This window comes from Lygodium microphyllum, chromosome 28 (genome assembly GCF_053477565.2).
Source record: "Lygodium microphyllum isolate KBCC chromosome 28, Lygodium_microphyllum_v1.1.10, whole genome shotgun sequence".
NCBI lineage: Eukaryota > Viridiplantae > Streptophyta > Polypodiopsida > Schizaeales > Lygodiaceae > Lygodium > Lygodium microphyllum.
In genome coordinates, this window is record NC_141162.1 from 117,322,866 (window position 1) to 117,348,417 (window position 25,552).

Consider the following 25,552-nt stretch of genomic DNA (forward strand, 5'->3'; position numbering starts at 1 on the left):
TTTCATGCCTGGAAAGAAAAGACAATGTATCATCTCATGGGGAAAGACCTTTGGGATCTATTTGAGGATGATATAGGAGATGCTGATGGCAAGAAGGAAAATGATGAAGACGGGTTCGTTGAAGAAGTCCAATTTAGGACAAAGGAGTGGAAAAAGATGAGCAACAAAGCTCTGATGATGTATTGCACCATATCTCCAACATCAAAGATGCAAAAAAGGCATGGGATGAGCTTCACATGATCTTTGGAACTCAAGCTAAAAGCTCAAAATTATTACTCATGATGTTCTATAAGCTAAATGTAAAGGATATTTCTTCTATGACCATGCACATTAACAAGTTTAAGAGCCTAAAAACTCAACTTGCAACTTTAAAGAAGAATATAGATGAGGATGAAGCCATAGCAATGCTACTAGCAAGTGTAAATCAAGAACCATATGAGAACCTTGTGTCTACCCTAAGTAATGTTCCTAATATCTCACTCAAAGACATTGAGCATTCTCTACTTGATAGAGAAAGTAAACTTAAAAGCAAGGATGCAAAAGAAATCATCTCAAAGGACAATCTCTTATACACCAAGGAAACTTATGCAACAAAGGGACATGGACGAGGATTCAGCACCAACAACAAGGATCGGGTCACGTGCCATTATTGTGGTAAGACTGTGCACATGGCCAATGAATGTTTCCATAGGAAAAGAGCACAACAAGTGCAAAATGGTAATCATCAAAATTGGTTCATGAATGAAGAAGATGAAGAAGATGCTTCTACTATCGACAACAACTCGGACTGATTGTTTTGAAGAAATTATCTTTCACATAGTGGATTTTGTTTCCATTAGTGTATTTGCTTTGTTTTAAAAAAAAAAAACCTTTCCAAATATGTAAAGTTTCAAGCTTTAACATGACTAGGTTGTCTATGAGCTAGTCTCCCAGGCCATGCCATCATGTTGGGGGGGGGGGGGGGGGGGGGGGTGCAAAAGCCAGCAAGTGTAGGAACTCATCATTTGAGGGGGAGTGTTGTAAGATATGACAAATGATGTAAGTGCTCTAGGAAGAGATGCCCTGAATCCCATAGGCACAATGAGGTAGAATGTCACTATCCAACTACTATAAAGCATTGTACTTGACTATCACTTTAATAATGAGTAATGCAATATCATGATGCTTTGTGCCTTCAATAAGTGTCATTGTCATTGTCAGTCTCGTACAGAAGATTGTTTTTATAAGTCCAAGCTTCCATCTTGGAACCTAATTCACTTGTGTAACAGTTGGTCTATTCATTGTCCATGTCATTATGAATCTAGTCTTCCTCTTCCAACCTCCATAGCTGCCATGCTCTCGATCCAGGTTTTTAATAAACCGTGCCTTCTCTCCCAAAAGAGCTAATTATTTTAGCCCCTCTATTTTCATCCAAAAGCTAATTTTGATGTTTTTTTCATACACTTACTACTCTCATGGTTGCAATACCTCTGCAATGCATTTTGACCCTATAGAGTTATGAAAGAAAATCAAATTTAAGATCAAGTATAAGTTTAGAATCAATTGAACCTTGTTTGTTAAAGTCATATGTAACTTCAACACATCTTAATAAGAAACAATATATACCTTAATCATTTTTTCAACTAACTCTAACATCACATTTGAATTGACTACTATCCTCCCTTGAGTTAAGTCTACATTGTAATGATCCAATTGATGTAAAATTCAAGATTAATTGATGAGAGATTTTCATAACACATTCAATTTATGAAAATGTTGAGTATTTACCTTATTTATGATGATGAAACAAGCTCATAAGGTCTCTAGCTTAAGAAGTAACACTCTTCATAACTAAAATCATAGCTTCCCAAATGGCAATGAGCACAAGACCCCTCATAAGGTCTCTAGCTTAAGCAATAACACTCTTCATAACTAAAATCATAGCTTCCCAAATGGCAATGAGCACAATACCCCTAATAATGTTTGATGTTGCCAATAATATAGATTCATCTTCCCTTTGATCCTTAAAAGAGCTTGTTTCCAATATATCATATCATAAACACTAACTTTTGTTCAACCATCTTTGAATTTTGTTCCACAACCTCTAATTTTCCTACACCATCATAAAAGCATGGTAGATCAACTTGTCATTATCATAATAGAGAGGGCAGGGCATATTAAGGCATAGGTACTCATTTCTTCAATGTATCCCAAGTAGATAACTTCGCCATTAAAATTTTGCATAGCATGAATTTGGTCCCATTAATAGTGTAGACTTCCAAACCTTGCAAATTTCCTTTTGCAAAGCCTTACTACACAAATCATCATCGAACTGCTTCCAATATTCTCTTATGCCATTCTTTATGTTTATCATAATGCAAATCTTTATTATCAATTTACTAGAATTTCCACCTAAATTGAGTAAAAATCCAAATGGGCATAGGAGATCACTACTCAACCTAAGTAGTGCTTATTAAACCCGCCTACCCTCTTAATTAGTGAGTTGGTAATGCTCCTTAATTCTTTCTAGTGGAAGCCAATCCAAAGACCTACTATCCCAAATATCAATCCAACTACATATTCCTTTCTTGATCACCTTATAAAATAACTTCAAATCAAGTTTAACCACCAAAGTATGATCACCAATAAAGGTACCTTTAGTGTTACGTGCAACATGAAAGACATCAATAATGTCATCCTTGATTTGGAAGAAAAATGGGACCATAAGTCTTTTCTTAATAGCTTGGTGCCACAATCCTTACATGCAATAATTACTATGTTGATCTTTTTCAGTGGTGTCCAAACCTTCTTTACCATGCCATGCCTCATAGAACTTTTCCTTAAAGGCATTATTAGCAAGAAAAGTAATATTTAGCTTGAAAGGGGTTGGAACCTTATTATTCTTATTAGAAATGAGATATGTGAACCTAACGAGACCAGGAAATGGTCCAAGGTTGCCACCACGAAAAGCACATTAGTAGATTAATCAAGCTTGAACCACCAACCACCATTAGAGGCATAACTTCTACTATAGCTACACTATTGGCCATTAGAGATCTCCATGTCTCTGCATTGGCTATAACAACTATGAGCCTATGCCCACTAAGACTAAATCCACTAGTTCATGTTTCCCTTTAAAAGTCTCCCATCGAATCCTCAACCATATGCCACTCTTACTAGAAATAGGCCATCCTACAAATCTTCTAAATTTTCCAACCTAAGACTTTCCATACTATCACTTGGATCATGAGCATGATGTCACACTTGTTGTTGTCCTCAAAACCTACTATCATGTCAATATATTCACATGTACAACTTACTTTTCAGAAATTTACAACTCTTCCATGCTTTGAGATAAATTACAATAAGTTGGCAAATATGAAGGATTTGATCCTTGCTTTTGATAAACCATATGACACTTTCATATGGTTAAAGCCTCTCGACTAAATGGAAGGGGGCTTTGGCCACTCGACCAAACATATTTTCCAATAAGAATATGTTCATGCAAAAGAGCTAGCAAGATTTTAATTTTGGCCTTTGTAGAAGGTATGCAAACTAGGAATGGCCCAAACTAGACATTCTGAGCTCAAAACATCACTGAAGAAAACATTGCAGACCATTGAACATAATGAAACAAAGTACTTTATGACCAATATGATAGCATATAATTTGATATTCTTAGACATTGATCTAATATAAACTTTATGAAAGCTCTTTCATATAAAATAGACCCTATAAAACTTTATAAAACCTTTTTTAGATAATGAAACCATTTAGGGGACTTGTGCTCAAAAGGAATCTTTCCCATAACTACATAAAAATACCATATGTGCAATATCAAACATAACACAAATATAGTGAATCACATGTAGAGTAACAATAGCCTTGGTTTTCACTTTGAGTAGAATATAATAAGGATTTACATGCATTGATCCCCACCATATCTTAAATCATAGACTTATCATGTTGCAACGTCAAGCTCTAACTCCTTGGAAGAGCTTTCATATTTGAGGCTTTCTATACTTACGTGCAAACATGATTTATTAGATATATAACTAGTCTGTGTTCACATTATCTTTGAGATTGATGTTGCTCAAATTATAGTTCTCTTATGTAAAAATTAGACAACATCAATTACCTACCTAAGAATTCCCAATGATCCATGTAGACTTGTCTACTTATAGCACATGGGAGAATGAATAGCGATTTTTGGTCATTTTCATGAAGAAAGGGTAATTCCACACCTTTCAAGTAGTGAGGAGGCCTTACATTGTTTTTTAATGTATATAAGTGAGGATTGCCCTACATTGATTTTCCATGTGTATAAAGCAACTATAAACAAGATTTGTGAGTGGAACAAAGGAATTTATTAGACTCGTAATTTTATCAAGTTAAGCGAAATCGTATTTTGAGTTGTAATTGAGATAGTTAATATTTGTATACCAAACTATGATTTTGAGGGGTTGAATTTCAAATCACTGAAGAGCATGTACACCTAGGCTGAAATACTCAAAGATCTTTAACTACTTCCATTTTGAAAATCGATTAGACAATTTGAAGCCTTCTTTATTGTTTTTGGTCTATTCAAGAGTTTGTGTGTTGGGAAAAGGAAAGTAATTCAAGATCTTGGAGATTAGTGGCCTCAATTCACATAAGTGGTTTGCTTGTCAAATGAATCACATCGATAAAGAACTTCTATAAAATCTATATAAATCCCATTATTGTGAAATAAATGCAAGTTGCTTGTTAATACTTAGAGATTGCTTGTTTTGAAATAAATGCAAGTTGTTAATACCTAGAGATTGTTTTGAATTATTTCACAAGAATATTAAGTCTACTCTAGGCTTTAATTGTAAACCATGCCTAAGCTTAGGTCTCTTTCCATTGGGAATCACTTTGGGTCCCCAAGAATTGAAATTTGCAAATACTTTCAAGTATTTCACCATAAGCTTTACTAGGCTTGTGGTTCCTTTTTTTTTGTACAATACTTTTGACACTCTTATAATTTTGAAATGCTATGAGGAAAGAAAGTCTAAGCTTGATAATAAGTTGTTTTTAAAAATTCATATGTAGCTTTAACATGTCTTACCAAGTAACAATACATACCCTGTGATCCTTTATCACTTAACTACTGAATGGCATTTGAACTAGTTGCTATTGTCCCTTCATTTAAGACATTGTAGTGATTCACTTGATGTTTGAAGCAAATATTTATTTTAGCTAAGATAGATAGATGAGAGTTGTACTATGTGATGATATGCTCAAATGTATGGAAGTATGCACAAGTTGACTCAACTTTGTAATGCAAACGATGACTTTGTATCCATTGAGATCAAATAATTGCAACCTTATCATTCTTAATGCTTGTAGGGACACTAAACTAGGAAACTTTTTGTTGGTCGATGAGGAAACAAGGATGCCAAAATAGATAATATGATGATTAAGACTAATATTAATGATCTCATGGATAGAGAAGGTATACACGTTTTTCTTTTTAGGGATGATGGGCACAACATAGGCCATGCTATGATAATGATGATGTGTCCATTGTTTGGTATTTTTGTGAGGGAAAAGCTCATAAATTAGGCAAATGAAGCATAAGATTCTTGTATTTAAAGGAAAATTACTTCTAGAAATCAATGCAGTGCCTTTTTTGCAAGGCATTTTTCACTACGGTTGTATAATTGACATATAAGATATTGAGCAAATGCATAACAAGATAATTCACAATTTCTTTTCGAAAGTATCAAAACTCACATGATTGCTCTCAACATGGCCATCTAAAAATGCTCACTTTAAAGGTCTTTAAATAAGCACTCCTTTGCAATATGCTTTTGTTATAAAACTCCAATGATGTTTCATTGTATTATTTTCATGTAGCTCCTGTTTTGATAATGCTATTAAGTAACGAATATGAATTATGGGCGAATCAATACTTGAATAAACAAGAAAAGCAAGGACTCATTGGAATGATATGATGAATCTCATGATCTAGCACTACGGTAGTGACAAGGGTTAACAAGTAAACAATCTTGCATAGGTGGCTAAACAAGCTTAGTGGTAGAGGAAAGAAATACTTTGTAAAACTTGGTGCACGAAGCATCTCTGCACGACTTACATAGTTATGTGAAAAAAGAGAATGAGGTTATGTACAACTTGGAATGTTAGCACAAACACTATTCTTGAGCATTATTGAGATGAAAGAAGTAGGTAAAGTTTTTAACAAACTTGCCAAGCTAAAAGAATGATAGTTTTTTCAAATGTGGAGCTCAATGGTAGTATTTTTGAGGATAATGTATGAAAACTAGCATGTTGTGCACGAATGCTTATATGTAATCATACAATCAACTATCATGTGTGAACGGAAATGATTACATGCTGAGAAGTTTGGGAGTTTGATTATGGATGGGTTTTGGAATAAATGAGGTTGTCAAATGATGGTGACAATGAAAAACATCGTGACTCACATGGAGCTCAAGGAAAACTTACTTGCTTTGAGAGTGAGAAACCAATAAATCCAAAGCCTGCTTGATGGAGGTAGGTGAATGCATATAACAACTTGTTAAAGGAATGTAAAATAGTGGAGTCAACATTAGCCATTGGAGGGTAGTGTATGAACAAAAGGGAAGGAAAGGCTCTAATTACAAGGATGTGCATGTGGCAAATGAGGGAATCGAGGTTAGGTGCTATTGATGGAGCCCAAACAACAGAAAAATAGCTTGTAAAGTCCAATTCTTGGCCGCCCATGGCGCTTTCCAAGGAAAGAGACGTGAGCTTAGGCACACTTTTTTTTGTTAGAAGGATAAAATAAGTTTGGAAAGCATCTTCAAGGCCTAGGCCATTGCATTTTTGAAATGTTGATGGGATGGAAAACTCTCCAACTTGTTTGGTTGGATGTGAAAAGTTATCTGATTCTAGCTCTTATTTTGAGATGTGCATGCATGTGTGCGCCTCTTACTAGCACCCCCCCAAAAACAAAAAAGAAAAAGCATTATTGAGAGGATGAATGAGTTCACACACATTACTATTGTTTTGTTTATAAAGGGGTCATTCGTTGTAAAGATGGTACCACTCACATCTTTTTTATTTAATGAGAAGTCTTGTTTAACAAGGTAGACTTTTGGCTCTTGGCATGTAACACTTCTTGGGTCTCACATGCTAAATCTTATTCAGCTATAGTTGGGCCTTCCAAAAGCTTGCGAATAATCGTTAAAAACCTAAGCCATTGTTGACAACAGTGAAATATCGTAGTCCTTCTCTACCCACCAAAAAAGCATGGCTTGGTGTATTCGAAATCAAATCCATTTCAATTCGGTAGGTCATTTAAGCTTTCTTTTCAAGTCACTATCGATACACTCAAGGCCAGCACATCACCAATTGCTCCTTGGGAGGTTCTTTGCAAAATTACCAAAGTCGGTCATGTAACTAAGCCATGTAAACCAAGGCTATTGGGGAACTAGTCATAAGTTTTGTAGTTTAGTATGTTGCTAGAGCTTGCAAATTGCATAAGTTGGATAAGAGTTCCATTAACTAGAAAGAAATCTATAAAGTCTAGCAAAGATACACATGCTTAGCATAGTGCATGTTGGAGAGTTATGGAATTTGCAATTCTTTGAAAGATAAGTGTAGAAAAGCTTGACTTCAAGGATTAAAAAAAAAATGGACCAACATAGATGCATGCATCCTAAGGATTGTTGAAATGAGCTCAAAGAGATGTAGCTAGCAAAACAATCCTAATAGAAGTTCATGGTATTTAAGGAGGATTAACTTTCAAAAAGGGTAGATATTTTATTGTGGGGAAAGGATCGCAAGACAAGAAATCTAGAACTCACCATTTGTGTCATGAAGCTAGCTACATAAAGGGAAATGTAGGCTTATGTGGAACATAATAAAACCTTGATCATGTCTCCTTATGTGAGGTAATGCTAATAGAATAAAGTTGAAGATGTTGAGATAAGCTCTATTAGATAAGAGAGAACGTGGCTTGAACTTAAATATAGGCCTACATGATCAACTAATTTTCCTTGTTTAATTGGATGAGTTGTGTGCATGTCGGATGGGTTTTTTTCTCTCATATTCATGCTATTGAGGTTTATCTTGTGTATATGTAGGCTTAATTGATGTGCGAGGATCCATGATCCTACTTTAAATGAAGTTCAATTTCTAGTGTATGTATGATACTTGCAAGTGGGTCCACAAAAAATATTTGACATGTTCCCCATCCCATCATAAGCTATGTGCCCAATGGAGGTACGGCCATAGATGCATTTATGCATGTGCATCTTGGTACTATGGTAGTGCATGCATAATTATTACTACATGTTGTACATCCAATAGGTAAGAGATATGTCATGTGGCAACTTTACTTGAGGGTAAAAATGTGTCAAATTTAATAGGTATGGATTTTACAAGCTTTATTTGACCTATATACGACATGTCAAAAAAATGCAATTTCACAACTTCTGACACTAACATGGAGAGCTAACAATGCTCCCAACTTGAATAGGCGAGTAAGGGTTAATCCTTTATAGCTGCAATAAGGTTTGATTTAGTAGCACAAAAACTCCATTTGATAGCTTTTTAATAAATTTGTATTGCACAAGAAGCTATAAGCTCGCAAGAGAGGCTTCACATGACCATTTTTGCAAGTAGGAATAACGATGCCTCAAGTTTTTTGCATAGTCATTGAAGTGTTTTTCTAGGAGTCTTAGAAGTCTAGGACCACATAAGTTTTGTTGAATCACATAAGTTTCCATCTTTAGTTTCTTCATTAAATACCTATAAGTAGGGTGCTCTTCTTTTTTATACTATTGCTCATGAGGTGATGGTTCTATACATACAATGTTGCATAACACTTGAACTATAACTTGTTTTGAATGGGATAACTTCTTGAATCCCATGGTGGGGCTAGCATGCATGTTAGTTACAAGCAATTGGGCAAGTGGTTGGATGTAAGTTTTGGTCCTCTTTCTATGCACACCTTGGAGCATTCATGTGTCATCCTTCCATCTATACGTCATCCTCCTTAGTCACAAACTAATGGATAAGGTGGTGCTTCTTTATGCACCAGCAACATTCCCAATACATGGATAGAAAATTGTTCACGAACTTTGGGTTTGCTTTACTAGTGGGAATGTGTTTACCCCATCATCAATAGCCTATCATATGAAGAGGCACTATGGTTAGTAGGGCTAACATGATGCTAAGTTCTCCTTGTTATTATCATGGGTGTTAGACTAGTTCAAGAGGGCCAACCAATCATGCGTATTAAACCTTACGAGGGGCTAGATTAATGCTAGCCTAAGTTCAAGAAAGGCTAAATAATTCAAATGGCCATATAAGAAAATAGTTTAGTTCATTTACATGGGGGTTCTTTAAAGTTCTTTCTTGATTATTTGTCTCATATTACACATGATCTAATAGATAGCTCAAATCTTTAACCACCATTGCCAAATGAGATGTAATTTACTTATGCGACTTCAAGAATGTCTTAGCAAGTCCCTTGTGTGGCATTATTCTCAATCATTAAATCTGGGAACATGTCTCATTTTTACAAAAGGACTAGGGTCGTTGTTTGCTATAAGAGTCTGGTCACCCCAATGCGAGTGGTGGATATAGACGAAAAATCATGCACCTCTTTCACCAAGGTCGCACCAACATTGCAAAAGCAAAAGCAAATGGCATGTCATATTTATGAAGGACATACTTATACTTGAAAATGGAAAGAAAGTGAATCATTGTCGGGTAGTTGATCGAAAAACACATTTGCTTGCTTCGATGTGATCAATATCCATAGCAACTCTAAGGGCTTAACTTTGCTAGCACAATGCTAGCACCCCTTCTTCAAGGGGTGCTAGTAGGGGAAGATGAGGGTTAAGGTGATCCCCATCTTCCCTTGTATCCATAAGGCATGACCACATGGTTAGTGGAGGGAGTGACATTTTGCTCTCCCTGGTAACCTAAGGTGTGAGCTAGCTCTAATATGATAGAAACACCTGCCAAATCTAAGAAAAGAGCTCAAGAAAGTCATCCAGAGTGAAGTGAAGGTCTCCATATTGGCACGCAAAAAGGTGAACAGAGTCCAGATCCTTGGTGTGAGACAGAGATACAGATGGAGGTAGAGCGAGAGGGATGAGAAAGATGATAATACCAAAGCAAAAGACTATGCGCGCGCGTGTGCGAGCACATGCATGGGAACGAGCGCTTATGCCCATCATCGTGCTGATGTACAATTGGCATGCTGGCCAGGCTTTGTGGGGCCCACCCAGGCGCACTCGCTGCCACGCACTACTGGTCCAAGGAGGCCTAGGCGGCTGCGAATGATCTCGCGACACGTGGCTGGGCCAAAAATCTCTCCCAGGCTCTTTTTCTCTTTTGTTTCTCCCCTCCGGGCCCTCCCCGAAGACGAGACCGGAGGCAGCCGGTTGGGGGGGTGGGGTCGACCGGATACAGCCGGTGGGCCTGGTTCCCTGTTCTCTCGTCAGCGAAGCTCGCTGTCTGGCTGTCTGGCTGTCTTCCTGTCTCCTTAACTGAAAATCCCCACACCCCCCCTCTGGGCCTCTCCCCTCCCCGGTCCTCTCTCTCTCTCTCTCTCTGTGGAGTCTCTAGTCTCCAGACTCTTGACTCCTCTCTCTCTCTCTCTCTCTCTGCCTGCTAAGTAGCTAAGCTGTGGCCTCTAGACTGTTGTCCTGCACAGGAAAAAGAGAGAGACAGAGAGAGGAACAGGGCATTCCACTGCAACCAGATTGAAGACTCTCTCTCTGTAGAACAGGGCATTCCCCTGCAGCCAGCAGCCAGATTGAAGACTCTCTCTCTCTCTGTGGAACAGGGCGTTCCTCAATCCTCTGCACGTAGCCTTTGCCAAGATCGAATTCTCCCCCCGAAAACAAATTTTTTTTTTCTGCCCACTTGCCCTTTCCTTCCTCCATAGTCCAAAGCCCCTGCCACAGTTACCAGCCCCCCACATCAACCCCTGTTTGCATCATGCCCGAATTCTAGGCTTTTCCTTGGAGCATCCCCAACATAGCTTTCTGTGCCCTCCCTTTTCCCCACCCCTCCCTCTTCTTAGCCCCTCGCCCAAATTCCCTTTCATCCTCTTTGTCTGACATGCCTATACTCCTCTTTGTTTGTCCTTCCCTCCGCACCTGAGACAGAGAGAGCTCCCAAAACCACTCGCCAGTCTTAATCGTCGGCTGGTCTTTGATCATTCCGAGGTCTCACGGGGTCCAGGCTCTCTTTTGTCTCTCAGCCCCTGAGAAGTTGGCTGTCTTATCAGATGATCTCCATCAAACAAGACCAACTCATGCATGCCCTCTTTTGGGGATAGCGAACATTTTTGCTGCTGTGGTCCTTCTGGAGACAGCTTCCAGATCTTAGTAAACAGGGTTCTTTACACAGGTATTGGGGCTCAGCAGGAGGTTATGGACAGGAAAATTAAGCGCCTATGCGGTCGGAAACACCTTTACCACCATTGAAATTACAGGGTGCAGATTCCTCTCCATCTTTGCTGCCGGAATCCAGCTTACTACATCATCAGTCTCCATCTCATGGAAGGTATGATACCGTGATCCACGTACTCGTGCTCTAGTCTCTTTGGTTGCTGTTGTTTGGGCGACAAGAAAGTTGTTTGCTTCCAATCCTATCCCTGATAGCCAGCAATCATACTTGAGAACATCCGAGTACAGCTTTCATTCTGTCAAGAACAAGTATCCTATCCCCAGAATTGATAAACTCTTAGACTGTCTACATGGGGCCAAGGTCTTATGTGAAATTGAAAGAGCACTTCCGATGAGCTGCTTGATTCTGCTCACTGTGAAGTTCACATGTGAACAAACGGCGCATGCTTCTTTTCCTAGGCTTATCCTGAGCCCATTGTTTGTTTTGCCTCACCCAAGTCTGTACCAATGTACACCTCTTGCACAAAAGAGAACAGAAAACGTATTTCCATCTTCTAGTCCTTGTGGCTTGTATGTGGACCACCTTGATGGATCTGTGCCAGGTGCACTAGACTGAATTTAAAGTAATCAGTAAAAAAAACTAGGAAGACTTATTTTGGCGATTTGGTCCTTCTATTCTCAAGTTCTGTGGCTTGTGTGTGGACAAATGTGCTGATTGCGCGAAGGGTACTTTAGAGTTTTTCAAGGAATCAGCAGAATGAACTCCGAAACTTGTTTTGGAGAATTCATAATACTGATTTCATAACTTGGGCTGGGGTGGCACCCTTACTCTCTTTCTGATTGAGCTGAACTGGGCTGAAATTGGCAAAAACAAAATCCGGACATGTAAATTGGCTGAAATTGCATTGGATTTATGTAATGCCAGCTGTTCACATATTTTCTTACATGTCTGGTCAAAGAACTCGCCATAAACAGGTGTCAAGATTTTTCACACAAGTTTCAGTTATATATTTTCCAGGACACAGTGACTTTTTTAGAAAATAGATTGGATCCAATGAGTGGGAACTCTTCAACAAAATGGAAGAGGACAGATCATTGCTTAGAAGACCTTTTCAGTGACCACACAGTTTATGCAGTGGATAAGCACTGATGCTGCAGGAAACTCAGCGCATGAAGTTTAACAAGTGACACTTGTTGTTAGACTTTAGTACAAGCTTTTTTTGAGACTGCAGAAGGTAGACTTGAAATATCAGGGGCTAGGGTATAGCAGTCTTATGCATAGCATATAAATGGACTCGTATTCAGATGTTCACCACTTGTGTGTGCAGTATAAAAACGGATTCTTATTAGGATGTACTAGTCACGTTTTACACTTACTATTGTACATTGAAGTCATGTTACATGACTTTTCTGGGGAGAGTTTAGATTTCTAGAGACTTGATATTTCTGCTTGGACATTTAGAGATTTTTCCACTTGGCCACATAAGCTTTCTCTAGAAACTTTCTGGGATCGAGCCGGGAATCTTTATAGAGATTTTTTCTTCCGGAAGTTACATTGTTCAGTACTCCTCCTTCCACTCTACCCCCTCATTCCACCTCACTGCAGCCTCCACTCCACTCCACCTCTATTGCGATATTCTCCAAAGACTTGCATTTTTCCAAGTTCTCTCCTCTTTAGTCTTTCTCTCTCTTTTTTCCGTAAAGATTCTCTCTTTGTCTCTTCTCTCCTCTTTTTGCCAATCTTTCAATACTCTCCCTGTCCCTTGACTCCACTTGGACTCAAAACTTGACTCCACTCCATCTCACTTGACTCTACTAAACTCTTATGTTTTGTAAAAATTGCATGGTGCAATGTACAAAAGTTTTGAGCAAGGAATAGAGTACACAATAAACTAGAGAAGAATAGAAGTTTCCTTATGTCCAAATAGATCGATACAAGATGGCTTTATTAACTAGTGCACTTCCACTATGAAGCTTAGATGGCGATCTAGACAGATGATAGGTGAAGAGCTTAAGGCTCGTTGGATAAGCTCTAATTGGGCGAAAGATAGATAATCATGGTTTTGAGGGAGTCTCCCATTTGTAGCCCATGAAGGTGGTCAAGTTGGCTCTGTAGACATTCTCATTAACGTTTGCTAGTTGACAAGGGAATGCTTCCTTTACCATTAGGTTGGGGGCATTGCTTTGAACCCTTGGTAGAGGTCCGCTAGGAAACACCAGCCAAGTACCGTTAAAAGTGGCCCTTGGGACCCAAAATAGGGGTTTGTGATAACTTCCATACCCTGTAACTCAATGCAGTGTGCCTTGAGTTGCTACTAGCTTAACTACTTTATCTGACCCAAATGCTAGATCCATACAATCAAACGACCCTCACATGTTGAATAATAACATTCCTCTAAAATGAATGGCACCTCATCAGGGACCACGCAACAACGATATACCTCATCTACTCCCCTTTTCTACAAGATACCATCTATAAGGGAAAAGTGAAGTTCTTGTTGCTTAATCTTCCTCTTCTCGAATTTAGAAAGAAGGTCATCTTGCCATCTAGTCACATAGATCTCATCTAACATACAAGTTAAGACCTAAGTGATGTTTGGATTGACACATGGATTCTCCTCATAATGGGGGCCTTATAGCTTTGAGCACCATGGATCATTGGTGGCACCTTTTGAGGGTGGGGTATTGAGCACATTTAACCCCTCTCACTCCTCCACTTCACTCGGCTCCACCTCTCTTTCCTTTAGTGATTCCCTCTCTCTCTTCTAGCTTCTCTCTTTTCTCCTCTCTTCAACATCTCTCCTCTTTGTGGCAACCCTCTTTGGACTCACAATATTTCTCTTCCCAATTGTAACATTTCTCTTAGACTTAAATGCTTCACTCCAAACTTCTTTGGATTGGCATTTCCATTTGGATTGTAGTACGTCTCTCTTGATTTATATTTCTCCTTAAGAGATTTTGTGTGCATTTCTCTACAGCACTTTATGTTGCATTCCTCCCTAGACTTCCATTTCTATTTAGACCTCCACACATCCTAAAAAACTTGCATTTTTGTGCATTTATGCATTCCTTGTAGACATTCTTGCAGATTTCATAAAGCATACTTGGCACTTTTTGGAGACTAGCCCTCTATCTAGGCTTAGTGGCATTTCTTTCTAGAGCATCTCTACAATGTTTAAGAGATGTTTTTGTGGCATTTCTTAAAGACATTTTTGTAGCATTTATATAGACTTGCAGTGTATAGTAGAGAAAGCATGTCACTTTGAGGAACCCACCCACATTGTGTGCACCTACTCTATAGCTAGTGTAACACGTTGCGAAGGTCAAGAACAGGTCCAAGTCAAGCAGATTGATGGAATGGGAGTATTGAAACAATTGGGCAAGTTTAGCACCACACTGTTTGTCCGTCTATTGCATTTCAAGGGTCCAACTTGGACTGTGGTTTGGCCCTTTGTGCTCAATATAGTGTTTATCTACAAAGAGTAGCTATGAAATTGTTGCCATGTGTACCACTTGAGAGTAGCTATGGAATGGTTTCAGTTCTACTTGACAGCATAGCAGTTGAAGTCTGCTTAGTTTTGTGCTTAATATAGTGTGTATCAACCAAGAGTATCTATGAGATGAAATGGTTGCTATTTGTGTCATTTGAGAATAGCTATGGAATGGTTTGTTCTAGTTGAGAGCATAGCAGTTGAAGTGTGTGTAGCTAGCTGCTGACTTTCTTGGATTTTCCAAACATTAGTTAAACTTTGACTCAATAGACTAGTGTCTTTGATTTTGCGAATAGAAAGCAAGGAGATATTGGCACGAGCTTCACCAATATACTGATCACAAATTGTTGCAGTAAGATTGATATCATGTGTATGAGAACAAAGGGACTGTCTCTAACTGCCATAAAGACCAACAAGTCACATTTATACCATAGTTCAACAATTATGTTTGGGCTGAGGTACATGCAAATTGCGAGCACATTAACTTGGTGCAAAGATTAAGACCTGTATACAACATACTGTTTGAATGTTCTTAGTGCTAAAATTTGGATGCCCACATTTGACTAGGAAAATGTGAATATTCTTTAAAGAATTAGTAGTTAGAAAGTTCATGCTTTGCAGTTCTACCTCTCTTCCAACCTTTTGAAACATTTCATGCAAGCATGCATGTACACTTGTATAAAACATGTTTAATAAAAAAACCGGGTAGAGCCCACTATGCATGAGCCTTTATGTGAAAAATCTTTACTCTTTCTTGGTAATGTCCACCTGAAATCTGTCCTGTGCGTATTATATTTGTCTCCTTGTAAAGTGTGGGAATTGTCCTGAAGTCCATGGCTACATGCTCTATCAGAATTTGAGCTACAGCCTACCATGTGTCCATGGTCCTTGCAAAGTAACATGTCTCATAAGTTTGCAAGAAACTAGACAATTTTGCTAGGTCAAATTAGCTTGATAATAAAAGCTTCTTACAAATGCTGTAGTTCTTGTCTTCTGTAGCTCAAAATCTGTCTCATGATGCTACATTTCTCCTTTTAGTGTTGTGGGAATTTACTTGCAGCCTGTGCTTAAATCCCCAGGGAGGGAGGTTTGCACCATCCATACATGTTCTTGTGGCGAGAAAGATTATAAGTATGGATTTTTCTGGTTTATAAAGCTTGGGCTTGCTTAAATTGTGTCTTTTCTGATGACCGAGGGAGGGAGGGAGGCAGAGCCTCGTACCAACTTTTCTGCCATCAGGGGAAAGGAGAAGTGTCAATTCAGAACTGTGGCATGCTTGCGCTGGGCCACGTGTTTCATTGCCATCCCTAGGAAGTCTTGTGGTATACTTTCCACAGGGTCATAGTGAGCAGGTTGGTACTTTGACTGTTGTTGCTGATGTATGGATTAAATGTAATAGATCTTTGTTTTTCTAGGAAAGTCAGTTGTCAATGATACTTTGATGTCTTGGTAGGTGGCAGCTTCAACCCACAAGGAAGTTGATGGGCCCATTCCAAATTATCCAAACCTTCAGTCACAACTTGTGTGCCAGCTGCATAACGTTGCACTGCATGTATGCCATTATGGATTTATGATGTATAGGCAGTATTATTTCATCTATTCCTATAAAATTTGACGAGTATCAGTTGCCATGCTGGGTTGATGCTACAAAAGCTGGACAATTGAGGATTGAAAGTGACTTATACTTTGTGTATGCGTGTCTTCTGCAAATTTTCCAGGCAGATGCTGAGACAGATGAAGTTTTTGCACAAATGACATTACAACCTGTAAATGAAGTGAGTAGATGATAATACATAGCAGCAGCTTTTTACTGCCAGGCAACTGTTTTCAAACCTGACTGCTATATTGGACTACCGTTTACAGCAAGAAAAAGATTTGTTCCTGCCCCCTGATGTTGGTGTACCAAACCGGCAGCCAACTGACTTTTTCTGCAAGATTCTAACGGCAAGTGACACTAGCACTCATGGAGGTTTCTCTGTTCCGAGACGAGCAGCTGAAAAAGTTTTTCCTCCTCTTGTATGTCCTCAAACTATTGTTTCTAGCTGCTAAATATGTGCCTGTAATTCACCAGTGTGAAATAATCCATGCTTAGGAGGATGCAAGTCTAGATGCTTAGATTGGCAAGGAAAGGCTCTTTGCAGCAGAGAATGCTGTTTGTCATTTTGATGCATTTAAGAAGCAGTAGATTAGTTAACATATTTGTGTGAGGTCATGAAAAACGTTGAGATGTGTGACGTGTGTATTGGTGCAGCTCATTTCTGTTTGCCTAATAATGTTACACTCTGTAGGACTTCTCGAAGCAGCCTCCAGTCCAAGAACTCCGTGCCAGGGATTTACATGATATGACTTGGACTTTTCGGCATATATATCGAGGTGATTCAAACTTCTATTGTTTGCACTATTGACAATTTGTATAATTGATTTACAAAGATTAGAGATGTAAAATCAACCTAAAAGAGCTCACTTTACATCGCAGGTCAACCTAAGAGACATCTTCTCACAACAGGGTGGAGTGTCTTTGTCAGTGCGAAGCGTCTTGTAGCTGGTGACTCTGTCCTTTTTATCAGGTGATTAATCTAAGGTGCAGATTTATAGGAGTGTGAAATGCGCTATAAGCCTGAAAGCACTGTAAGGTTAGACAGTACAGGAGCACACATGGTTTTGAGTAATCTCGCCTTTTCATCTCAGAGATGACAAAGGACAGCTGCTTTTGGGAATTCGTCGTGCAAGTCGTCCCCAGACTGTCATGCCATCTTCTGTCCTTTCAAGTGATAGCATGCATATTGGAGTTCTTGCAGCTGCTGCCCATGCGGCTGCCACCAGCAGTCGCTTCCAAGTGTTTTACAATCCAAGGTTTGAAGGAAAATTACAAATTACATGCTTTGTTTGTTGCCCTACTCTCTTGCTATTCCACGGTCATATACTCAATCTTTACCAGAAAATTGTGCAGGACAAGTCCATCCGAATTTGTTATCCCATTGTCAAAGTATAAGAAGGCAGTATATTGCTCTCAGGTTTCTGTTGGGATGCGTTTCCGCATGGTCTTTGAAACTGAAGAGTCCACCTTGCGTAGGTACTGTCACTCCTACTGCTGCTTGCTCTGCAGGCACCTTTGCATTACCTTGGCCTTCATGTTGATGCTTTTGAAACAGGTATATGGGTACCATAACGGGAATTGGAGATCTTGATCCTGAGTGCTGGCCTAGTTCTAAATGGCGCAACCTTGAGGTATGGCTCTTTGCAATCATTATGCATAAAATATCTGAAGCAGAGTCAAGAGTACAATGCATTTAATCTCAAAGGATTTTTCTGCATGCATGTTACGATGTAAGCAAGAGGCAAGTCTAATGTTTCTCTTAGGTATGAGAGGTAGCCCATTCATGACACTGTTCCTATGTATGTGCATGTGTGCACACATGGCTTTTGTAAAACCACTGCTCTATTTGTACAAATGTAAATGTACAAGGGGGAAGGACCTCAAAGTGGAAGCGACAACCAAAGAATGCTAGAGGCAGTGGGAAACACTGTATGTCCTGCGATTTGAAGCATTTACAGAACGATTACTGCAAGGATTTAACTGAATACTAAGTGCTTTTCTGGTCTGCCCTCAATCCCCAGTACTGTGTCTGGGTTCATGAATTCTAACCAAGAGTAAGGGCTTTTCCAAGCATACACATTGGGAAGACCTTGCATCCTGGGAAGAAGTCTTGCAAGAAGTACCTCACCTTCGTCTAGGTGCAAAGGATGGAGTGAAGGACCTGCCTCTTCATTTACATCTGCTTTTGTTGTTATGATCGACTCTGTCTTCCTTCACATCCATATCAAGTGGAGGATTGTCCTATGGCTTGCTCATCTTTTGAGAAGCTTTGGCTTGTGGATAGCAATGCTTCAAGTCATATGACTTATAGGCGTGATTGGCTCTAGGTTCTCCATCTTAAGGAGGGCTTTGTCATTGTTGGTGACATCTCATCCTTGCCTATCACTGGTGTAGACACAATTTCATTATTTCTCAACCGTCTACATTCAAGTTCTATAGTAGAAGTCCTCCGTGTTCCGAACTTGGGATTCTATCTCTTCTCAATGAATGGCCTTAACCACCTTGGTACCTAGGTTATGTTGATTAAGCAGGCCATCTCTATAGAGGTTGCTATTTGAGGAGCAATTTCTTGGATAGATTGCTAGGAGCATGGGCTTAATTGGGTCCATGCCCTCTCCTTTATGTTGGGTCCTCCTCGTATTCACCCATTGCCTCACCCATCAAGCTACCATCCATCCCACAAGTTTGTTCTTGTGGTTCCCTTAGACCCCCATCCCTCTTAAAGGGGGATACCATATTGGTGATGTGGTTGTTTATTCCTTGGCCCTTCTCTTAGTTTTATGTGGGGATTCCTAGGATCGTGAGCAGCTTTTTCAAGGTTTATTGTCTTCACAAGGCCTTTTAATCATGGAATGGCTACTTTTCCTCTTCTCAAGTCACCCTTCATTGGTGCTACCATGCCCAGCCTGTGCTGTTTGGTCCCTAACATTCATCTTTGATAGAAGTCCATTTTGGTGCCTTTGATAGCTCCTTGGTATTGTTGTTTGGTTTGATCTGAGACTTGGCTCATCCACTCCCGATTGGATACATTTGGTGTGATCCATTCAAGGCCTCCATCAATTGGTTCACCAATGGACTACATTGACATGGATATTTTTTGATCTTCCATCAGATTTTACTTCTTTGGCCTCCAAGTACACCCAAGATGTAAGTAGGGATGTTAGCAAATGTGTTTCTATGTCTCTCTATGTGGCCATCTCCCAGTTGTGATTCTGAGCCCGTGTTAGATGAGGACTTTTGAAGCTCTGATACCATCTTTGTCTATCGGTCTTTCTATGTGATAGTAGGCTTCATTAAAGGTACATGAGGTGGAGATTCGGGTAATTTTTGCCTTGTCAATGGCAGTCTCTATCCTTCCCAGCAGGCCATACTGTCTTCTTGGGCCTCTCCTATAGCAGGCGACATCTCTCTCCTTGTTGTGGACTTTCCCAGGCTGGATGGCACTTTTCCCTGCTGGGCAGACTGTCTGACATTTTTTTGTTAGCAGCAGACCTTTTCAGTACACTGCCTAGGGCAGCCACTTACTGACCCATGTGGCACTTTATTGGTGGCAGTCGGCAGTATATCCAGGTCAGTCACTTTTCTTAGCTTCAGGTTGGCCAGTTGCTGCCAGTGGTGGCTATTTAGAGCCTCCATCGTTCACCCTCCCATTATTGCGTCCAGAGAGATCAGGACTGTTGACTAGGCTTCTGCGTGCATGTGGGTGTATCCTTTCTGACTTAATAGGAAGCAATTAGAGTGCCTTGGACCATGGTTGGAGACGAGTCATGAGAGAGAGAAGCTCTACTCATACTTAGCTATCTCTTGTGGTGTCACTAAGGCATGTTGGAGTAAGTTGCAGTAGTAAGTAATCTATCCACATCCATAGCATTATGCATTCAGTAGCTACCAGCCTTACCATCGTTCCAAATATGAGGCTTATGAAGGCTTAAAGGTCAAATAAATTTATAAATCTCTCTGTTTAGGGCCTACAAAATGGCTATCCATCTGCCTGCAAGGTCACTGTAGACTGGTTGTGGCTGCAGGTCATTTTGTATTGTTGTGACAATAAGGTGCCCACGTGCACAGGCAGTGTTCTTTATGCAGTGGTACTGTGCAGCAGACTGCGGTGTTTTAAAAAAGGGATGCTCTGCTTTAACTTTGATTAAGCTTATATGGTGGTACAGTTAACTAGTCCCCTGTCCACATTCATGGGGAGTCATAGTTTCATTTGCAATGTGGTAACTATCACTTTTCTGATCAATGAGCTTAAATGCTGAATCTTCGTAGGCGAATTCTTCATTAGATCATAAAAAGATGGGAGTTTCTTTTGAGGGCTGTCCTCCTTGCTCTTGATGGAAAACATGGTTCACTGTTCCACATTCTGAAACCTGTAGTCGTTACTGTCTAATTGTGGCAGGTTGGCTGGGATGAATCAAGTGCCGGTGAGAGGCCTCGGCGAGTGTCTATATGGGAGATAGAGCCTGTGTCCACTCCATTTCTTATCTGCCCTCCTGCTTTTTCTCTGCGACCAAAGCGCCCTCTTCAACCGGGTCTCATGGGTGAGTTTTCTCCTAGCATTTCAGTGGAGAAGTTGGCTATTTGCTAGTATGTGGGTTTGACGTAGTTCTAAAGAAGCAAAGTCTGATGGCTGCAATGGATATTAACCGGGCTCAGTTTTGGTGCTTGAAAACATGGTTTGTGTGAGACAGGTGCAGTAGAACATTATTAGGGTGGTGACTGTGTACGTGTGCATGTATTAACTCATTGAATACGCCTGTGAATGAATGCCTTACCAACCAATTAATCTCCAGTTATGGACAGTTGTCTTTGTGAAACTCATTTCCATCTCTTATGAAAATTTTCAGGAGAGGAAGGTGATGTTGATGGAAGCTTGAAGAGGTGCTTAACGTGGCTTCGTGGAGATGGTACTTGCAGGGATATGTCAGGATCATCTTTTCAAAATTTAGGGGGTGATGCAGCATGGATGCTAGTGCAACCAAGAGAGCCAGTCAAGCAAGATGTATATAATGCAGCAGCAGCAGCAGCTGCTCTTCAGGAATTCCGAAGCATAGAGGTGTCTAAATTGCTGCAGCAACCATCTCAGCAGGCACAGTTGCAAGCTTTACAAACAGGGCAAATAGCAGTGGAGCACCAGGAACAGCAACCACAAATTATTTGGCCACAGTCAAATGTCCAGTCACAGGTGGTCCAAAGCCAGCAACAACCAATTCCAGCATTGCAACAGGCAGTAATGCAACTGCAACCACAAATGCCACCACTCACCCAATCTTTATCACATTCCAGAACACCATCATCACAACTGCATTCACAGCTACAACCACAGCCACAATCGCAGCCACAGCTACAGTCAACACAGAAACAAGTACAGGCACAGTCCCAGCCACAGGTAATGCTACAGCCACAGACACAGTCACAGTCGCATACACTGTCACAGTTGCAATCACAACCAGAGTCACAGTCACAGACACAATCACAGATACAATCACAATCACATTTACACTTGCAGTCACAATCACAGTCTCAGCCACTAGCACAGATGCAGTCTATGTCAAAATCACAGTTGCAGGCACAATCTCGTGCACAATTGCCGCCACAGTCGCATATGCAACAGCATGTGCTTTCACAAATAACGATGTCAACTGTGTCACAGCCTTCTCTGTCTGGGCCACCAGCTCAGTCACAACCAACTTTACCTGTATCCCGTCGACAGCCCTATGCTGCACAACATGAACAGCAGCTGAACACTCAGGATCAAATTATGCAGTCCACATCACAATGGCAGGCTGCCCAACCATGTTTGCAGGTCCAGCAGTCTATGCTGCAATCACAGCATTCTTTATTACAGGCACAGCAGTCGACCATGTTGGTGCAAGAGGTTTCTTCTTTTTTGCCTCAGCCGTCATTTAGCCGGCCTCAACCATCTCTTACTCTACCGACTGCAAGGCCAACTACTCCCTTTTCTGAATCAGAGCTGACATTTGGATATACATCACCAAGTTTGAACCCTTTATCATCACAAGGCATGCTTGGAAGGTCATATTCTGGAAATTTCAGCTCAGAAGACAATGGGCAGCTGGCCAGTCTTATTCGGTTGAATCAAAGTATGTTACAGCAGCAGCAACAAGAACAACAGCAGCAGCAGCAACAACAACAGCAACATCAACAGCAAACACAGCAGCAACTGCAACTGCAACAGCAACAGCAACAGCAGCAGCAGCTGCCGCCACCACAGCAACAGCAAACTGTTGGGCAGTCACATCATAGTATGGTGCACCAGCTGCAACAGCAACAAACTCAGGTGCAAGACACACTGGTAGTGTCCTCCAGCCTGCCATTACTGGACACACAACTTACAGGAAGCTGGTTTCCTTTCTCAAGAGAGACTAGTCAATGCGAGTCTCCAATGTTATCAAATATTCAAATAGGGCAGTCAGATACATCATCTACGATTACATCTTGCTCATTTTCCTTACCTCCTGAGCCTTTGGGTAATTGTTCTACTTGTATTTTGGGGCATTTTGTGTTCATCAGGAGCAGGATTTTGGTAGAAATTCTTTTAAACAGGCATGTATGCTAGTTTTCCATTTCTTTGGGCCTCTTTAGCTCTTCAGCTCTTGAAAAAACCTTTTTTTGGTTGGGTAACTTGAAATTCAGGCAAAAGATGTTTGCTAATGCATACTCCAATATCTGGGTACAGATAATTCTATAATCATGCCATCTACCTCTGCCCCTTTTTCCACAAGATTTGGCAACAACAACAAGGAGCTGCAGTCCCGGACAATGAATGATGGCGTATTGGGATCCTTTCCATCACCATCAGGGTCATTTTCATCTACTGTGGTGGATGCCCGCCTCACTACAGGAGGGGTGATGACAAATGGAGGATTGGAGGATGCAGTACTTCAACGAAGCTGTAGTTGGGCACAAATGCCTGCACCTGTCCGGACATTCACCAAGGTTGTGCACTGTAGTATTTTGTTAGGGTGCTTGATTGTAGCTTGATAAACCATACAGTTCTTGATGTATAATACTGCATTATCTCTAGGTGCATAAATCTGGATCAGTGGGCAGATCCATAGATCTTTCTAGATTGAAAGGCTATGATGAGCTAAGAAGGGAGCTTGCTCGCATGTTCAATATGGAAGGGCAGCTGGAAGATCCTCAAAGGTCGTGCTGGCAACTGGTCTTTGTGGATCATGATAATGACATTCTTCTTGTTGGAGACGACCCTTGGGAGTAAGTTGATCATTTCTCCTTTTCTGTGCTTTCCTTTTTGTTTTTCTCTTTGAGTGTCTTCTCTTTGAGAACTTTGGGGAAAGATGAAATGCTTTTGTGATATGTGGTTTGATGCTAATGAATGGAATGGGTGCACTGTGCATGGGCAGGGAGTTTGTGAGCTGTGTTCGGGCAATCAAGATCCTTACACCTGCTCAAGTTCTTCAGATGGATCAGGAAGGTCTAGAACAATTGAGTGCTCTGCCAATGCAGCAGCAGACCAGCAGCAGCTCAGAAGATTGCCACGTGTGGAGAGATGTATGATTTGATGACTTTTTTAATGATGGAGAAAGCTCTGATCACTGTACTAGTGATGGACGAAGCATTGAGCATTATGCTACTATGCACATGAGATTGTACAAGTTGCAGAATGATGCTTCGGTCAGTCCTTAGCACTTGTCCTGTCCTGAATGTCCATTTGAGCTGCCAATTTGCAAGCTCATTTCAAGCTAACAAAAAGGAAATGACAGAAGGCTCCCCTTTTAACACAGATACATCGCAAGGTCATGGACTGATACAGCCACCGATGAGGGTGACATTGATTGCATTATATGAACCTGGACTGATGAATCATTCATATCGAACAAGGCTGGGCTTGCACTTTGTGAATTTGGACCAACGAATCGTCCCATATGGGGAGTGGCTGATCCTTGCCATACTGCAGTTTTCTAGGCTGCACCCAATGACCTGGAAATGGGTGTAGCGTGTGCAGTCCTTGTATAAGTTCCAACCAGGAGATTGAAAGAAGCCTGGCGGGGCTGCCTGTGTACATAAATGTTGTATACTATTGGGCAACTGATCATTTTTGGATGAGGCCCTGCCTGTTTTTGTCCTCTGTAAAAGCAACTGCAGGTGCTGTAGGTAGTTTGTTATTACCGCTGTATATTGGATTGGGGAGAGGAGGAAGAGAAGGGCCTTTGATTAAGAGCACAAGTTTTAGTTGATCAAGACCACAAATTGTATTTGTTTGAATCAGGATTGGAACTACACTGCTGTTTGAGTTCACTGTACTACACTGCCTACCTAGTGGGAGTGTGGGGTTAAGCAGTAGCACTGTGTACTCTCACTAAAGGATGCCCTTTACCTGAGTTTTCTGGTAGAAATTTGAGTTATGGATTAACATTAACAAGGTAATGTAATTTCAATGACCTGCCAAAAGGAAGCGTGACCCTAAATACGCTTGTGCTTTGATTGTTGCTGGCAAGAAAGAGAAGAGAAGAGAAGAGAAGAGAGAGATGACAGAGCACGAAGGAAGAAGGAAAAGGTTACTTGCCAATGTCATTGATAAAATTAAGAGGAAGCGTCAATTTCTTGAAGAGACCACTAGTGTATTGCTACAATTTGGAGAGGAAATTGATCTGTTGGGCATTCGGGCTGAATATAAGCATGACGCAAGTGCTAGTTTATCAATGGAGGATGCTACTAATCAATAGGCAACATGTGGAAAAGAGAAGAAAGTGGCTAAAAATGCATTGTCTTGCATCAATACATGGTAAAGGCAGATGCAACAATATAGGGAAGAGAATCTCAAATTTATTTCTTGGATTCATTACTCAGATAAGAAATCATTGGGCAAGGGCTAAATAAGCTTTGGTGGAAATCATGGTGGTGGGAACCGAAGAAGAGGTGAACCTGGATGGTGGCTCCGTGTTAGAGAGGGAAGGCGACTTCTCTATTGTTTAGCTAGGTTATGACCAGTGTCTAGTGGGTTTGCCGACATTCCTTGTGCGATACCTGTTCTCCAATACGCCTTGCATGGAGTGAGTTCTTCCTTGTGCATATTAGGTGGAGTGGCTCTCTTCATGTATCCC

The 25,552-nt window shown here is 40.5% G+C and overlaps 1 protein-coding gene across 2 annotated transcripts; it reads left to right on the forward strand.

Annotated features, from left to right (window-relative positions):
• Positions 1–10,494: 10,494 nt before the first annotated feature.
• Positions 10,495–24,872, forward strand: LOC148011903 (auxin response factor 6-like). Of its 2 annotated transcripts, none has more exons than XM_087670020.1 (15): positions 10,495–11,532; positions 16,106–16,218; positions 16,320–16,418; positions 16,585–16,641; positions 16,730–16,882; positions 17,155–17,239; positions 17,343–17,433; positions 17,555–17,719; positions 17,805–17,939; positions 18,019–18,094; positions 20,863–21,004; positions 21,311–22,954; positions 23,164–23,423; positions 23,512–23,702; positions 23,852–24,872. In XM_087670020.1, the coding sequence occupies exons 1-15, from the start codon at positions 11,526–11,528 to the stop codon at positions 24,003–24,005; spliced, it is 3,372 nt and encodes a 1,123-aa protein (XP_087526146.1). In that variant the 5' UTR covers positions 10,495–11,525; the 3' UTR covers positions 24,006–24,872. The 2 variants fall into 2 exon arrangements, with proteins under 2 accessions (XP_087526146.1, XP_087526147.1); XM_087670021.1 differs by having other exon boundaries at positions 10,496–11,532; positions 17,817–17,939; positions 23,852–24,869.
• The last annotated feature ends 680 nt before the right edge of the window (positions 24,873–25,552 follow it).